The 14,865-nt window shown below is 39.0% G+C and overlaps 1 protein-coding gene across 2 annotated transcripts in view; it reads left to right on the forward strand.

Annotated features, from left to right (window-relative positions):
* The window catches only part of CPQ (carboxypeptidase Q), a 501,828-nt gene that overhangs the window by 328,610 nt on the left and 158,353 nt on the right, over nucleotides 1-14,865 (forward strand). For both annotated transcript variants that reach the window (XR_011070696.1, XM_068525552.1), the window contains exon 5: nucleotides 5,426-5,537. Coding sequence is in view for 1 of the 2 variants with exons in the window: in XM_068525552.1 (XP_068381653.1) it covers nucleotides 5,426-5,537 (112 nt within the window). In the remaining variant the exon portion in view is untranslated. The remainder of the gene's footprint in view (nucleotides 1-5,425; nucleotides 5,538-14,865) is intronic.

Consider the following 14,865-nt stretch of genomic DNA (forward strand, 5'->3'; position numbering starts at 1 on the left):
AAATTTTTTTTAATTAAAAAAATAAAGAGTGGGTCTTTCTCAGCGTTTCTGCTCCTCCCCCTGTGGAAGCCAAACTCTGCCATGAGTCATGGGGATGCGTACTGCATCCCTTACCCAGGGGCAGCAGAACTCTTTACATCAGTGCAGAATTCTGGGCGTGGGCAAGTTTCCTGCCCTCGCCTGGAGACAGGTGTCAGTGCAGGGTAGGAGCGCAGTTTCTACCCTTTTTCCTGTAACCACCAGCCTTTGCCTAGTACTGCCCTGCAGGACAGTTTTCTGCCTCTCCCCCAGGGGGAGAGGGCCTCGGCTTCGTATGAGAGAAGGGTCCCGGAAGTCGGTGCATTTGCTGCCTGCTCCCAACAGCACCCGGTCATGTATCCCTGCACCACGAGGTGGGCTCTCTTAGGGCTTCTGCCCTGCTCTTTATTTCCTGTGAGCCCCTGATGGAAGCTTGTGGAAAAGATCTGGAAAATAGGTACCTAGAGCCCTTATATGGGAGGTTCCCAGGGATTCTAAACTCTCATGTTAACACACACTCAGCCCTTTAAGAATTTGTTAACATTTCAGTTGTCTTCATTCTTGCTTTTATGACTGTGGCCTCTCCCTCCTGTCGCTGCTAAAGGCAGAAAGTTCATGTGTCCCACCTCTCCTTTGATGAGCTCATTATCCTCTGCAATTCAGTTCCTCTGGTTGAATTACAATATCAGATCTCTGATGGGCCTAAAAAAGTTGCGATTTTCTAGATTATCCAGATTTCTCTTATTGTTAGGGTAGGGGCAGAATTCTCCTGTGGCTATCTACACCCTAGGAGGAAGCTGACTGATTTTTCCTCTCCCTGCCTCTACCCTCTCTATTCCCGTCCTCTGCTTTGTTTTTCTTCATAATACTTAAAACTACCATTACATTATATTTATTTATTGCCCGTCTCCCTCACCAGAATATAAATTCCATTAAGGCAGAATATTTGCTTGTTTTGTCCATTTCTGTATCTCTGGAACATAAGAGAAACTCAGTAAAAGCTGTTGAATAAATGCATGCATAAATGCCCAAGACCATGACATTTTCTCCAGGATCTTGCATTAGCTTGTTTTCATAAGAATGTACTTCTTCTGATGCTGTTCTCTTTCCCTTGTTCTGCCATGTTTTTCATATGTCCCGTTTCGATTGTGTTCTTATTTATCTTTTAATCAAGCAAATCTGTTTGCCTTCAGTATCTCCATATGCCCCAATAACAACGAAGTGGGGGCTTGTCCTTGGGCTGCTCTCTGTCTACCCTTGATTTAGTGTATCTTTGCTCTCAGACCCACAGCTGGCCTGCAGGTGTTTCTGTGCCGCTGCCAGTCTGATTCTTCATCCTCACAGGCTGTCATCCAGTGCATCTCTGCCCTACTGCAGAAGTCCCCCCCCCCACCCCAAGACCTGAGCCTTTGGTGGTCAGGGCTCATGTGTGCCTCACAAATAGCAAACTGTATTTCAGAGCATCAGGGTTCCCTTTCTGCCTTCCTATTTGTTTTGTTGTGTCTGCTCTTGGCTATTGCTGTTGTTTGAATAATTTTTACTCTTTACTGCATTTGGAAGAGATGGTGGTGAGATGGAAGCTGGAGGGCAGGGGATTGTTCAGTGCTCTGCCTGCCTCGGGGAGCAGCGCATAAGGAGGGTAGATGAGGGGGCACCCCACTTCTCTGTTGGTTCTAGGCCATGCTATTGCTCTAGGGGCTGCACATCTGGCAGCAGAACCGGTGCATTCCCTTACCTTTTATAACACGATCCTTTTTCATAAATCTGGAGTTTACTGTGTGTCTGAGTTGTCTGTTTTTGTTTTGTTTGCTTAAATCAGATCCAAATATGTTACAAGTAATGTTCATTTCTGCCTGAGCTTTTGTTATGTTTTTCTGGGTTATCCTTTGTGAGGCTGCATTAAAGCATGCTAGCCAGACACCCTGTTGAATGAGACCTCCTGCACTACTATTTTCGAGGTGTAGGTTGAAGCTTTACCATTAGGAAAATTCAAGTTCATTAAATATGCTACTGAATTAGAAGTAGCTTTTTGTCATCACCTAGTCTTTAAATCAGTTTATATTAAAATTACTACTATCCCATGGTAACCCCCAATATATTCTGTTTTTGTAAAAAAAAAAAAAGTAAAACAAACTCTCTTCCATATCACTGTGCCAAAGACCTCATCCTATGGGATATCATTTAGTTTCCTATCATCAAACCATTTCCATCTTTTAACTGTTTAAGTAATAATTCTGGATTAGAGAACAGAGATATTTCAGAAAACATAAAGAAATATAATTGTAAAACAGCCTCAGTTATTCTGAAGGAAGTCTGAAGGTTAAAACAATAGCTGCCTTGATTTAATTACTCATGTGTTATCTGAGAAAAAGTTGATTAAAACAGATTTTGACACTTTTTATCCAGTGGAACTTTAACTTCATTGGGAAAATGGTTCTGAGGGTGGTGAGAATGTTGACTAATTGGCTTGTTCATCCCACATGGGATTACACCACTTTTTGAATCAGAATTTCCTGCTATTGCAACACGTTTTTTTCTTTTTTCTTTTTTTTCCGTAGAAACAATCTATTTGGATTCATTACATGGCCATTTGTTAGTCTGGGGCATTGTACTTGTTTATGACTACAATGAAGTCATAGTAAGCCGGGTCTGCCTGTGTATACAGAGTCAGTGGGAGATCCTGCAGCTGCTCAGGGAAGGAGGCAGTGCAAGGGGTCACCCTGATATTTTAAACCCAAAATCCTGCTTTCCTGAAGTCCTGGGGCATTTTCATGTTAATCATCAAGAAGATTTGTTCAACTTCGGTTTATTTATTTACTGTATGCTGTACGTAGAATCAATCTGTTGAACTTGGTTTTTTTAAGCTTTTTTTTTTTTTAAGAGATTGGAGTTTATTTATTTATTTATTTATGGCTGTGTTGGGTCTTCGTTTCTGTGCGAGGGCTTTCTCTAGTTGTGGCAAGCGGTTAACGACTTCATCGCGGTGCACGGGCCTCTCACTATCGCGGCCTCTCTTGTTGCGGAGCACAGGCTCCAGACGCGCAGGCTCAGTAGTTGTGGCTCACGGGCCCAGTTGCTCCGCGGCACGTGGGATCCTCCCAGACCAGGGCTCGAACCCGTGTCCCCTGCATCAGCAGGCAGACTCTCAACCACTGCGCCACCAGGGAAGCCCAAGCTTTTTTATTGAAGTGTAATATTCTCAGAGAACACGCACAAATCCTAAGCGTATAACAAGATGAAGTTTTACCAACTGAGTGCACCTGTGTAACCAGTACCCAGAAAAAAGAACGTGACCAGCACCTGGTCAGGAAACAGAACATGACCAGCACCCAGCAGCTCGACTCGTGTCCTTGTCCTGTCACTACCCCTCCTTACCATGGGTAACCACTCTCCTGTTTTGCTTGTTTTTCTATCTCACATAAATGGAATTATACACGATGCATTATTTCTTTCATTCTTCATTATGTTTATGAGATTCGTGTATTTATTGTGTATTGTATTTGTTCATTCACACTGCCGTGCAGCGTTCCATTGATCAATACAACACACTATTCATTCTGCTGTTGACAGGCATTTGAGTAGTTTTCTTTGCGGGGGAGATGGGAGTTATTATGAATACTCTCTGAACGTTCTAGTACATCCCTTCTGGTGAAAGCATTCATATGCATCCATTCCTGTTGGAGTGCAGCTGGGAGTGGAATTGCTGGGTCCTAGGGTGTGTGTATGTTCAGATTTAGTAGATAAGCCAGTTTTCCAGAGCGGTTGTAAGTATCTATACTCACACTTGATGTATGAGAGTTCCAGTTGCTCCACCTCCTCACCAATACTTTCTGTCTTTTTCATTTTAGCTATTCCAGTGGATATGTACTGAATGTGGTTTAATTTATATTTCCTTGATGATAATGAACCTGAGCAACTTTTAATATGATTATTAGTAATTTGTATTGATATATCCTTTTTTTTGTGAATTGTCTGTTCAAGTTTTTTGCCCATTTTTCTATCATTTGACTCTCTTTTTGTTACTGTTTCATAGGAGTTCTTTATATAATCTGGATATGGGACCTCTGTTGAAAATATGTATGGTAAATATTTTCTCCTCTGTGGGTTGGCTTTTCATTCCTGTAATGGAGTCTTTTGATGAACAAATATTCCTAATATTTTTAAAGTCCAATTTATTATTTTTTCTTTTATGGTTTGCACTTTTTTGTCCAGTTTAAGAAATCTTTGCCTACTCTAAGTTGACAAAGCTGTTCTACGCTTTCCTCTAACATCTTTATTTAAATTTGTAATTCATCTGACTTGATATTCGTATACTACATGATCTAGAGATCAAGATACATACTTGCCATGTGGATATCCTATTAACCCAGCGTCATTTTACTTGGTTTTTAACTTGTTTAAAATATGTCCATACACGGGGAGGGGGAAAGGGTAAGCTGAGACAAAGTGAGAGAGTGGCATGGACATATATACACTACCAAATGTAAAATAGATGGCTAGTGGGAAGCAGCCGAATAGCACAGGGAGACCAGCTCGGTGCTTTGTGACCACCTAGATGGGTGGGATAGGGAGGGTGGGAGGGAGACGCAAGAGGGAGGGGATATGGGGATATATGTATACGTATAACTGATTCACTTTGTTATACAGCAGCAACTAACACAACAATGTAAAGCAATTATACTCCAATAAAGATGTTAAAAAAAATAAAAATTAAAACAAAACAAAAAAATAAATAAGTAAAATAAAATATGTCCATAAAATTTAGTTTCACTGAAATATTTTTTATATTTTCCTGGAGAGCATTAGTAATGATTCTTGAAAAAAATTTAAACCTATGGTGATGTAAAATTTATAATATAATCAACAGATTTGTTTAACACATAAATTGAGATATTTCTTAAGGGTTCTTCTGTTTACTTAGACTCCAGTTTGTAACTCCAGCATACTTATTTATTCAACACCAGAATGATTTATAATACACAAAGCACAATAATTAAATAAATTATTCTCACTTTTTCATTTGAATTCAATTCAACACATGTTTATTATTTGCTAGAATTTGGGACAGTTGAGAATATGGTTGAAGTTTTGAGCTCCATTTTTGTGTCATTTAGGTTTTAAGCCATATAATAAAGTTGTCAAACATGTCAGTAATAAACCGTTTTTCTTTAGTATTCAAAATTATATTAATAAAGAGAAGTACAAGGTGAGAAGTTTTATTACTATGAAGATGACCTTACACCTCTATACCAAGTTTTCCACTAGTAATGACACACATCTTTTAAGAAGTAAAAATAGAAAATATAAAAGTTTCATTTCTGTATTTGGAATGCCTGTGACTGCTTCTTCTTTGATATCATTTCTGCTTAGTTTTTTTTTTTTTTTCTCTTTTTATCATTTGTTCTAGGTTGTACTGGTCAGTGGACACCTGGACAGCTGGGATGTCGGGCAGGGTGCGATGGATGATGGTGGAGGAGCCTTTATATCATGGGAAGCACTGTCGCTTATTAAAGATCTTGGTAAATATTTAGTAAGTCGTTAACCAATGTGTGAGAGTGTCAGTGGTGACATGTTTAACTCAACACACAAAATGCTCAACAGATTAGTTATTATGCAATGTTTAAAGATCCTCCTGAGGTCTATATGTTTTTTGTCAGTTGATTTCCAGAAAAAAACTAATTTGTCCCCTTAAAGAAAGAAATTTTTATTCAAGTGTCCACCGGGCAGCCAAAGTATCAAATATGATCAGCCACTGGGGAAAATGAACAAGCAAATAAAACTGTAGCAAATGCCACCACATCAGCTAGAGACTATGTAAGGAAACCATAACCAAGTGGAAAGAAAAATCAGCAGCTCCCCCACTTCCTTTTCCTTGTTTGTCTTTAAAGACATCATCAAGCTGTTAGGATAGCTTTACTGCAGTCGTCCTTCCATGATAGAAGTCAAGGAGCCAAAGTAGGCCTGAAGGAATGATTCTTTTGGCTACAATAAGGAATCTAGGATGAAAAATTGGACCTTCCAGGTTAACCTAGACATGGGACAGGCATCAAAAGGAAAGACTAATTGTGAAAACAGTTTATTTTGATGACCCTATTTACAAACAAAAAACATACATTTCCTCTTTGTGTGCTGGTCAAAAGGTGGATTTTGAGCGAGGTTAGAAATAATGAAACAGTCTGAAATGAGACTTCCGTGTCTGAATCAGACCAGTGGTGGTTTTGAAAATGCCTCGTCAGCAGAACGTTTTATATTGTAACTGTGGAGTAACCTTGGTTTCAGATGTAGTAAAGATCAGAACATTCCTTTTGGTGAAGGCATTCTATTGCTTACTCAAGTACACATGTGTTTAAATTCATGCTTTTCCTCTGGCTTTTAATGAACCCTTCTAATCCTAAATCAGCCCATTAAATAATTGTTCATTTTAGCTAGACTACTGACATTATCGTGGTCGAGGCAAATATTTAGTGTATCGTTTTACTTTATGTCTTACTTGTGTTTTAAAAATGGAGAAATGGGAGGTGATTGTGCATGTTTGTAACTTCTAAAGAGGCCGGTGTCTCTCAACCTTGGCATTATTGACACTTGGGGCCAGATAATTCTTTGTTGTGAGGTGGGTCCCGTACATTGTAGAATGTTTAGCTGCATCCCTGGCCTCTACCTGCTAGATGCCAGTAACACCTTTCTCCCCCAGCCCCTAAGCTGTGACAACCAAAAATGTCTCCAGACATTGCCAAATGTCCCCGGCATGTTGTGGGCGGAGAGAGTGGCACGTAAAATTGACCCACTAAAAGAAGCTATTAAAAATTTTCTAGGAGACCTGAATACAGGGTCGTTTTTTAAAAAATGAAACAAACTAATTGGAAACCTTATATTGTATATACTTATACTTTTAACATCATTTCCATACTGAGCACCTACTATGTGAAAGCATTTTGTAAAAGTTGGGCATACAGAGAGGTTTAAAGCATGTCCTCTGTTCTTAAGACCCTTAGAATATAGTTGAAGACATACATATGCACCTACACACATAGTTATCAATAAAGACATAATATCAAGTCTGCTTTTAGAATTGGGTAAGGTTTGAGAGAGATAAATTGCCCAGCAAATAAAACCGAAAAACACTCATTCCTTCAGAGGAGATCTGGGAGACTCCATTTGTGAATTCTCTCCTCCTCTTCCCTTAAAAAAAATACTCCCTTGGCTATCTGTTCTCTCTGTCCTTAACTTCATTCCAGAATGAAGTGGGTTCTAGAGATGAGGCAGGCAAATATCCAACAGTTTCCTCTTTACAGGGCACAGATATTTATTTTAGAAGTTAATTTTATTCCCAGATGTTCCAACCAGCTTGACAGGAGGCAGAGTGGTAGTGTAAAAAGAGAACTGGACCCACCTCAATTAGATTTTTAGGTCCCTCTGTGCCACAAACTACTTTCTTGGCCTCGGGCAGGTCATTTGAACTCTCTGGACTTCGTTTTCTTCACCTCTGTTCAGCTGTTAGCTTCCAGAGTATTTTTATCTGCTGTAGATTGGCATAAAAATTGTGTCTCCTCTACGCTTTGAATCTTACTTCTTTAGTACTCAGCATGGGACCCTAAATCACTGTTAATTGAGTTGAATTCAATTGCATGAATAAATGTCAAACACCATGCAAAGGTGAATTGAGTATCTTTCTCCAGCTCTGAAAGTATACTGACTTCAGTTGCCTTTGATAGCTAGTAATCAGTCTCCTTCAATTCAGGACTTAACTCTCCTATAGATTTCTGAAAACCTATGTAAACATATGAATGCAACTCTAAAATAAAGACTAATATTTCTTTAGTAGGTGTTAAGAGGCAGCATGGCATACTGTTAAAAAAACACTCTGGAGCCAGACTGCCTGGGTCTATCTCATAAGGTAGCTCTGAAAATTAAATAATCTATTCACATAATGTACTTAAAACAGTGCCTAACTCAACCCAAATACACAATAAATTTTAACTTTTATTATTTAATAAGCATGATCTGACAGTACCATATTTTTTAAAACTCCACACCTGCTTTGCCTCCTAACTTAATATGTTAATTGTACTGATGTAACTCTAGGGCCAGCTGCTATTGTATCCCTAAATATCCTTTCCCTTTACTGTTTAAGTCACCATCTCTTGTATGATGGAAATCCACTGACCCCTTCACTATTTTCCACTTTCATACTAAATTTTCAAGAGTCTAAATTTCTCCTGGCCACTTCCTGCTTAAGTTGAATGCCTAGAATCCGCGCTATACCTCATATCCTATGATTGCACCCGCTGAGTCTTACTCTTTAATTTTAAAATTAAAATTAGATTGTGGATTTCTGTTTGTAGATTGTGTACGTGTTTTAATATGAAGAACTAGGTCTAACGTGTCACATATGCCTTCTAGATGAAAATTAATGATATACTTGAATAAGAAATAGCACTTTGGGCTAGAGGCCAAGAAATGGGTTCATAGTTATATTACTTAATTACATTGACCCCAAACTGTTTAGTTGGTAAAACATGAAAGCTCTATGGCAATCTCTTTTTCCAAGAAAAGTGAGACTCCTTTTGGCTGCTATTCCTTGGACAATATGTCATGCAGAATGCATGTCAAAGTCCCTCAGTGGGGCTTGTTAATTTGAAGTGTTGGTCCAGTGAGACTTTCTGATATTTAGAAATATTGTTCGAAGATTCATCCTTCATGTCTTTTCTCCTTTATTCACTTCTTTCACTACTTTTATAAATTCACTCTTTTGCCCAAGCCATCAGCTAAAACCATATTCAATTAATCTAACAGAAGAGATATTTGTGCTTTGCAAGTATAACCAGTCATTCCTGAGTAACTGTCAACAGAAGGCTATTTGCTGTGAAATGCCATTGAATACTTTTTTGTGTTTGTGGTTTACTGGACTTGAAAGTGTTTATTTGAAATGTCATTTCCTGGAATGTTCTGGTATCAGTGGACAAAGCCTATGGCCAAAGATCTTATGCTTGAAAATGTTCATTTGGCACTTGAATAATAAACCACCATCCATCCCCAAATTCTTCCAACTTTACCATTTTCCATGAAGTTAGAATTTTACGTTTTCAGGCCTAAACAAACGGGAAAAATAATTAACAGTACTACCTGGTTGTTGAAATGTTGGATATGTGTGAAACATCTTTTTAGAGAAATTTAAATGTGAGCATCTTGACTATGATTTTTATGCAGCTTTAAGTCTGTGTGTTAGAAAAAATATTTTATTTATATATTTCTTCACTCATTCACTCAACAAATATTTACTGTATACTGATTGCATGTCAGTGTGCCAGATGCCTTGTAACAAAGAGGAATGAGACTGGTCCTTGAAGTCTTTGAAGTAGGAGAGACATTTAATTCAAAAATTGCAATGAAATTGTTGTAAGCTCTTTAACTGAAATATGTGCAGATTACTTCAGGCACCTGGTAAAGGGAGCGACCAGCATGGCTTGGCTGGGTCAGGGCGCCTTCACAAAAGTGATATTTGAGCTTTCTTTTATAAAGATAAATAGAATTTCCTGAAGCAAACGGGGCACAATGAAGAATTCCCAGCAGATTATAGAGCTTCCAGTCCTGTGTACCATTAAAAATGAGGAGAAAACTGTTGACAATAACAGTCATGGGATTGGGGGGGAAGAGAGGGTTTGCGGAATTGCAGGAGGTACTCATTTTACGTGATATATGTTAGATTTTTGTGCAGTAAGCATGTGTTATTTTAGTAATTAAGAAAAAACTCTCAAAAGCCAAAAAAAAAAAAAAATGACTGGTCTTGCCGTCACCATAAACACTCTGTTAACAGGAACTACAGAGCCAGAGGTAGGAAGTAGGAAGAGTCATGTAGGAGTCACCAAGGCCCAGAAGTACACCAGGCAACACAGCCAAATGCATGCTGAGGCTTTGGTGTAGTTAGAGCTTTATGTAGCCATTTCTAATGCAGTGGGTTCCCTGTTAGGGGTGGGGATCCATCCAGGAAGAGGGTTTTCTTCTCCCAGGCCCTGGTCAAGCCTTCCTTGGAAAAGTCTCAGGAAGTCCAGTCCAGAATAACTGAGTGAAGGAAATGAAAAACTTCTAAGAAATAGAAACCTAACGGATAGAGCTAGAGATAGAGCGTGAAGCCAACTTGGGACTAGTCCAGATCTAGAAAGGAGATCCCATTAGAAAGGACTTCCTCTTATGGTCAAATAAGTTTGGGAAACTCCCTCTTGGTAATTTCTTTATTCATCAAAAAACATTTGTTGGGAAAGTGATTCCATGACTCAAGTGTGCTTTGGGAAACATTGCTCTGGGGCATTACTGGTGTTGGCAGAATTGAGGAAGAATCCAAGAATGCTTGCTGAGGTATATACTTCATGGAACTGAGTACAAATGGCCTTGGATTTATTTTCATTCTAGATTTTCTAGGCTGTCTTTGGGCTCTTGCGGTTGCCAGAATATTGACAAGATAGAACCATGTAATGGTTCCTTAACTGGCATGGTGGAGATTATTCTTATGTTACTTATAAGAATATTCCTGAAGAGCATCTGTACCCACCCAAGTGCAAACTTTACCCAACAAATAACTTCATTTCTGCACTATCTGAGCCTATTTTATTAAGATAAATGTAGTATTATTGGAAATGTTTGACATATGCTAAAGGCTCTCTCTGCCAGGTTTTCCTGTGGCCCCAAATGCCCCAGAATTTGGTAGGATTTATTTTTTCTAGAAGGAATTTTGATCTTAAAACATTCCACAAACTCTTCCCTGCTCCCATTTTGGATGCTCTTCCTCCACAATTATTTTGTGAACACGAGAAGGGAGTCTTACAGCCCTGGGAAAGGTTTCCTATTAAAATCACCTCAATACCTTTAGGAAATAATATGTCTGCTTCTCGAACTGTCCAAGAAATTAACTTGTTTCAAATCTTAGAAAAAAGTGTTTTCGCCAACATTAAATTTTATTTTTATTAATTTGAATTTTGATTTGTAGATGGTTGTTTGCCTTTTTTTTCTGAACAAATTTTGGTCTTGACTTTTTATAATTATATTTAGTGATGCAAATACCTAGAACAATGGAAGAATTAGAAACTAAGAATTTGCTTGCTTTTTCTCTTTTTTTCTAACTTCTAAAAGTAGGTTTATAGTCGGGGGCATTTTTAGCTCCTTCTCATGGTCTTTAGAGGATGATCTTCTCATTTTTTATTTAAATATGTCATTTCCTCTAGTGGCAAGGTATGTAGTGTCTGGCTTTACCTTAAGACCTGTGGCAGATACATATTTTTTCAGCTGGGAATTGCTGAGACCTTTTCTTGAGGTTTGAACACATTGTAAGTCTCACCAAAACACTTTGTATCTTTATATCTCATTCAGCTAACATAGACATTTCCACTGGTGTGTGTAAAAAGACAAACTGTGCGTAGATTGTTCTTCCACATATGTCATGAGATAAAGTAAGATTTGCTACAAATGAATCACTTAGAATGTGTTCTACCTTTTAATTTGGACATGGTAGGGGAGATTCTGTAATCCTTTCAAAGCCTTAGACTACATGAATATTGCTGTTACTATTTTATCATGTAGCTAAAATATACCATTTCTGTGTAAAAGGAGATGAGACCCAGGCCCAGTGGCATTCAGCCTCGCGATTCATTCCTTCCTGTCTGACAGAGTCTGGAGAGGTGGCAGATGAGCGCTGCGAGAGGAAGGGTCTCAGGGGCCCCTCTGTCCATAGCACGCTCAGCTTCCTCCCCGACATCTGCTTTGATTTGGCCTGTATGCCTTAGAAAGTTAAGAAATGTGGTGTTGGTAAAGGAAACGGAAGCTTTAAAAGTTGCTCCTATTTATCCTGGAGAAGAATGGCTATGGAAAGACTTAATAATGGTATCCATAGTGCCCCAGTGGATTTCTTTCCATTCAAGAATGGGATCCATATAAGTCCAGGGCAGGGCTGCCTCGAAAATGTAGGCTACCTCATTAGAATTGTATCATCACAGTATTGTCCAACTTGGCTCACAAGGAGATCTCCTATTTCAATAATAAATATTGAACGCCCGCTTCATGTCCGGCAAATAAAATGGGTAAGACACAGATCCTTCCATCAGAGAGCTCACAGTCAGTCATCAGTAGCTTCACATGGGTGGGAAGCAGGAGAAGAAAGGACACAATTAGAGCTCATGAAAGTACATAGTTTGAGGAGTGGAGGATGTTTCCGTAAATCTAGAGCCATAGGTGAGTGAGGAGTGGTGAGAATTTAGCAGATGAGGGTCAGTTTGTAAAGGGCATTGGACACGAAGCTGAACTTCGGAGCTGGTGCTATAGGCAGTAGGAGCCGCTGAAGATTTTAAGCATGGGATTGACTTCTTCTAAAGATACTGGGTAGGCTATCCGTTTAACTTGTAAGGAAGTGGGATGAATAGAAGGGAGACGCAGGAAAGTGGAGTGGGGAGATTCCAGCTATACAGAGCCTGAAGAACCACAGTTTTGGAGTTACTAAGCAGATTTTATTTGCCATGTGGCTGACAAGCCAGCTAAATATACCAAAGAGGAAGTGACGGGGTTTCCAAGGATGCTGTGTTCTTCGCCTGCACACTTCGCTGCATCATGCTAATGTTGCCTTTTGCAAAAGCTGTGGTCTGCTCAGCTTAGAATGAATTCTGTTCCAGTAAATGTGCCTGAAAACAAAGGTCTGCAAACAAAAAAACAAGAAAATATATTATGAACATCTGACTGGAACTTTATGGTTAACTGGATTTTTTTAAATGGTCCTGGGAGATAAGGATTTAGTTTAGTTCATTTTTAGGCACCACCAGCCCTGTGAACATCCCCAAAAGCAAGCTCTAGAAATGGAGAGTTTCTACTGGGTGTGTGACAGAAATGATAAGCTAAATAAAGTATTAAATGAAGTTGACTATTGTCACATTACTTATTTGTAATCCTGCTAATGCCATCCTCATATTGGATAAATCATCAATGATGAACTCAGCCCATGTTCTTGCTTCACACCAGCATCTCCAGATTGTACCATGTGACCCAGATCTCATGGACTTTTTAACCCATGAACTCCTGCTTCCTTAACCCCTAAATAACTCAAAATCTATAGGCAAATGAGAGGTAGCATGGATAGTAGAATAGCATACACTCCATGTTAGAGTATCTTGGGTTCAAATCCTTCTATGCTACTTAGTATTATGTTGTACAAATTATTTAACCTTTTAAATCTCAGTTTCCTCTTCCTTACAATGGCAACAATTTATCTTGAGTTGTTATAGGATGATTTGAAATAATTTAGACAGTGTCTGGTCCCCACTAGATCATCAGTAATAATAACTCATATTATTAGGTGTTAATTGCCAAAACAACAAGGGTGGATATTCCAGCAGAGGGTATAATCTCAGGATCGACCTTGTCTCTCAAGGCTTGATGTCTGTATCTCTTTGCACAGTTGGGCTTGGTCAAGGCCATCCCTAAAGCAGAGAAGCCTTCATAATAAAAGAACAGTAGCTGGTTCTGATGACCCAGACTCAAGAACCATCACCCCAGTATAGTCACCATTCAAGAGTATATATAGGGACTTCCCTGGTGGCGCAGTGGTTAAGAATCTGCCTGCCAATGCAGGGGACACGGGTTCGAGCCCTGGTCCGGGAAGATCCCACATGCCATGGAGCAACAAAGCCTGTGCGCCACAACTACTGAGCCTGCGCTCTAGGCCCGTGAGCCACAACTACTGAGCCCACGTGCCACAACTACTGAACCCACGTGCCTAGAGCCCATGCTCCGCAACAAGAGAAGCCACCGCAATGAGAAGCCCGCGCACCGCAACGAAGAGGAGCCCCCGCTCGCTGCAACTAAAGAAAGCCCGCGGGCAGCAGCAAAGACCCAATGCAGCCAAAAATAAGTAAATAAATAAATAAATTTATATATTAAAAAGAGTATATATAAGGCTGATTCTCTCCTCATTGCTGCAGAGAAGGGCAGTTGATAGATGCTTCAAAAATGTGACGTGGAATTAAAGTAACACAAGATATGGGGATAGAGAGATCTTCATCTTTTTTGTCCCCTTTTCTCTCTCTGCCAGTGTCCTTAACCTAGTAATGCTGTATTTACAAAGACTTATAATATCCCCAAAGAAAAAAATAGTAAAAACAGGGAATAGCTGTTGAGGGCAACATAATTTACTACAAAGTAAATTGTTTGAAATATAGAAAAAAATCAAGGCAGAGAAAACAAAGAATCAAATCTAGTACTTACTCTTACATTTTACCCTTGTAACTGAGCTCTCAAGAAGTCTTTCTATTTTTTAATATAGTCAAAACCCCACAATTTCCAGGCATTCTCAGAGGATCCTCATGCATAGAAAACTGAGGACAATGACCACTGATGCTTGTATTATTGTTCTTTCTCTGTAATAATGGCATCTTTTAAAAGAAATACATTTAAAATGTAATTGAAAGTATTCCGAGTTATTGCCTTGGTTAATGTGTATAGGAAAATATAAGTCAGGAAGTGTTTCAAATCTATATTTCTGTTCTTGTCACCATAGACCATCTATCCACTTAGCCATCCCATAGTCACTTGTTTCAGGCAGCACATTAGAACAAGGGAAGATGTTATGAAGTGCTTCATACTGGAATTACTCTTTTGTGAAAGATATAAGTGTGAGTTCATCTTTTATAGTTGAATAATTTTAGATGAAATCATTTGAATGTCATTTTTAGCCACAAATGAGGAGTTAGAGGAATTTTCAAATTATTACCTTTCTGGAACTTTACTGTACGTTGTTACAAAAAACAGTGATTAAACTTATAAAGTAGGGATTTTTGATAAAAATGCAAAACATATATCAAAAGAACCCCATAT

This window comes from Eschrichtius robustus, chromosome 17 (genome assembly GCF_028021215.1).
Source record: "Eschrichtius robustus isolate mEscRob2 chromosome 17, mEscRob2.pri, whole genome shotgun sequence".
NCBI lineage: Eukaryota > Metazoa > Chordata > Mammalia > Artiodactyla > Eschrichtiidae > Eschrichtius > Eschrichtius robustus.